General features: G+C 42.2%; 1 gene segment (V, D, J or C); it reads right to left on the bottom strand.

Annotated features, from left to right (window-relative positions):
* Positions 1 to 380: 380 nt before the first annotated feature.
* On the bottom strand, positions 381 to 1,001 carry LOC112067441 (T cell receptor alpha variable 12-2-like). The segment is given in 2 exon segments: positions 381 to 739; positions 953 to 1,001. Coding segments are annotated over 2 exon segments (408 nt in total).
* Between the last annotated feature and the right edge of the window lie 2,640 nt (positions 1,002 to 3,641).

Raw genomic sequence — 3,641 nt, 5'->3', positions numbered from 1 at the left:
TCCCTGGTGGTGCAGTGGTTGAGAGTCCGCCTGCCAATGCAGGGGACACGGGTTCGTGCCCCGGTCCGGGAAGATCCCACATGCCGTGGAGCGGCTGGGCCCGTGAACCATGGCCGCTGAGCCTGCGCGTCCGGAGCCTGTGCTCCGCAACGGGAGGGGCCACAACAGTGAGAGGCCCGCACACTGCAAAAAAAAAAAAAAAATAGTACAAAGAGAAGACTGGAAAATATTTCAAACAGTCATTCAGACCAAATTGGGTCTTTCATTTCCCTTCAGGGTCAATTATTTTCAGAATTATAAAAATATTTCCCTCTGTTAACTCTTAATTCTCATTTTCATCTAGAAAGCAAACAGAATTTCTGTGCCCTGCAGCCTAAGCTCTACCTCAGGCACTGCTGGGGCCCCATCTGGTTTGGGTACAGACTGCAGGGGACTGCGGAGCACTGTGTGCTCAGCGCACAGAGGTAGGTGGCTGAGTCGCTGGGCTGGGAGTCTCTGATGAGCAGAGAGACATACTGGTTTGCTTTATTGACCTGGGCTGTAAATCTTCCTTCCTCTTTGTCATTATTGATGGTTCCGTACAGGAGCAACTCAGGGCCTTTGCTGGGGTACTGTCTGTACCACCAGAAGTAATCAGAAGCCCTGTCAGTATAAGTGCAGTTGAGAGAGGCGATGGCTCCCTCTGGAACATGCAGAGATGCAGGGCTCTGCTCCACTCTCTTCTGCTGGCTCCTCATCCCTGTGCAAAGAGACAACGAATGGTCAGTCGAAGAAGATTGGATGCATAATGGATGCTTCTTCTGCAGAATTTAAGTTATCTTTTCACAGGCCTCCCACCTCTACCTTCCCTTATTTAAAGGAAATAACATTCATGTTTCTATCCATGGGCCTACAATAGACAATGACTCCAAATACTTTACTTTATGTTCCCGTAGAAATGCCCCAAACTCACAAGTTAACTGAAGCCACAGGATCACTAGTAAAACTCTTGAGGATTTCATCCTTCTTTCGTCCCCTGGTTCACTGAGGATTCAAATTTTAAACCCTAAAAAAAAAAAAAAAAGAGTCGAACTCAGACATTTCTAATTCTTCTGCCTTATAAATCATAAAAAGAATCTGTTCTACCAGTGAAAAAAAGTGTTTCTTTTCACCACCCCTGCTACACCACCAAGCTCCTCCTCTCATATACCTCTCTCTCTCTCTCCTCTCTCTCTCTCTCTCACACACACACACACACACACACACACAAGGAGGAATACATGAGAGCTTTCCTCAGAGTCTCTGAGAAGACACTGCCATCTTGTGGACTCAAGACACTGATCAAACAAATATTCAAAACATACACCCTTATTATGTGAACTGATGAAAGTAAAAATCGGCCACTTCAGTAAAATTAAAAATTTGAGAAGCATATGGTCCAAGTCAATGTGTGTGGGGAGAGCTTGATGTGTATGTGCATGCTTTTTACATCAAATGGCAATGCTTGTGTGAGCAAAAGCAGTTATATCCAATGACTAATCCCTCACACTAAAAAACCAGTCCTGAAGTATTCTATGATATGGTAGAAGTCTGGGTGAGGCTCTTGTGATTCAAGGAGAATTTAATATTGTGTAGCTGTTCTCCACATCAGGCCAGACACCACCTATCTCATTTCTCCACCTCCTACTTTTAAAGAAATCTATTCTACCTCAAAAGAATCCTTTGAAGACACAATGGCCTAAAATCTGACTGATGAAACATGTTTCGAACTCACAACCTGGTCATATTTTTAACAAGGTCAAGGACTAGAAGAAATCGGGATTCTTCATTCCATTTTGCACCAATGGCACATCTGTGTGGAAACAATGCTTACCTGGGCTCGAAGTAGCAGATGGACCCGCCTTCAGTGCCTAGAGTGTAAATAAAACCCAATGCACCTATTCATGTGTCTAATTCCTCTTATTTCCTCTTCTTGTACACAGCACTGGCATCTAGGAATAAATCTCTAAAGTTATGGGTCTGGTATCCGTCTCTCTGTCTTTCAATCCTACCTTAACCAGAAAACCAGAATTAGCAGAGGACTATCTGTGCAAGAAGCGTAACTGGGTCTAAAAGAGAAACAAGCACAGACAACTACTGTTGCTTCTTGTTTCATCACATGCCTCATGTCCGTGTAGAAGCTGGTGGCTAGAGACCAGCAATGCAGCAGGTCCGTTTCTGCTTGAGAACCAGGTAAACAGTATCCATCAAAGATGGACTGGTCATGTCCTTCCCATTCCCACCGACAACTGCATAGGAAGTAGGATGAGGAAGAAGATGTTAATAATGAAATCCTTTTCTCTAAGAGAACATTGCCTTGGACAGAAATCACACAGTCGTTTCTCACTTTCTCCTCATCCTGGAATCCTATTATACTTATGTATAATTATACTTATGATTATATAATATATAAAAATATATATATAATATATAAAATATAAAAATATATATAATACTTATAATTATACGTATGTCAGTAAATATGACAATGTCCCAGGGTCTCTTAGGCTCCTTTCATTTTTCTTCATTCTTCTTTCTTTCTGCTCTCTGACTGGATAATTTCAATTGACCTACTTTCAAGTTCTTTCTCCTGCCTATTCAAATCTACTTTTGAATCCCTCTAGTGAACTTTTTCTTAGAAAATGTTCTCTGTGTAACAAATCCTCTGCCCTGAGAGAGTTCTGAGTTATGTGAAATATAGGCAAGCCCTTTGACTTAGTCCTTCATGACCCCCCAACAGGTCAAAGCAATCAAGTTTTATTCTTTGATGACAAAGTGCTCTGCTTCCTCCACCACCAGGAACCACATTGGGAACGCAGCCGCCCATCAAAAACTGTCGTTGATCCAGTAAAGAGAAGATGAAGCAAGCGTTAAGTTAAAATACCACAAAGCTTCCCGACCAGGTTTCAGTTACCTTTTTCTTAAATGTTTGCTTGGTTGCTGCATCCCTTTCTGTGGTGTTTGGCCAGAGTGTGCTGATTAACGTCTTAAAGTTTTATATCTTTCTAGGCTGTCCTCTTCCTCGTCCTTTGGCTAGAGAGAAGACTTTTCAAGGACTTTTTTGTCTGCACCTGTTGGCATTTCCAGGTTCCTGGCTTCCCCCGCACTCACTTGGCTTATATGAGGCAAAAGAAAACTCAGGGATCTCACTGCTCTATCATTCCTCAGGCCCCAAGTTCCTAGCTCGTCTAGCTTCTTCATCTCCAATTTCTTGTGTTTTGTTTTTACATGGGTTACAGGGTTTTAGGTGTACTTAACAGGTTGAGTAGAAAAAAATACACCTACTCCAAGTTGCCAGAAGTGGAAAGCATAATGCTTCTTTCTTTCCCTGAAGGGCGAACCTCTGACCAGCTTGGTTAATACACCTTACTTGTATTAGCCCAGTCAAAATGGCATTAAAATTTCATTCTTGTATAACCATCTAGAAAAAATGGCTGGTCCTAGATCATGGATAAATGATTATCCATGATCATGATTTATCATTGGATAAATGTGGTCCTAGATCATGAAGATAACTACCATTTATTTGAGTACACCGATCTACAAATTCCTTACAGTGGCCCAGCAGGCCCAAGGTGGTGAATATAATTGGTCTCTGTAAATGGCATGAAAATGCCCTTGTC

The sequence above is a fragment of the Physeter macrocephalus genome, chromosome 11 (assembly GCF_002837175.3).
Source record: "Physeter macrocephalus isolate SW-GA chromosome 11, ASM283717v5, whole genome shotgun sequence".
NCBI classification, from domain to species: domain Eukaryota; kingdom Metazoa; phylum Chordata; class Mammalia; order Artiodactyla; family Physeteridae; genus Physeter; species Physeter macrocephalus.
Note: the sequence above shows the minus strand (reverse complement) of the source record. Positions and strands in the feature narration are given on the sequence as shown.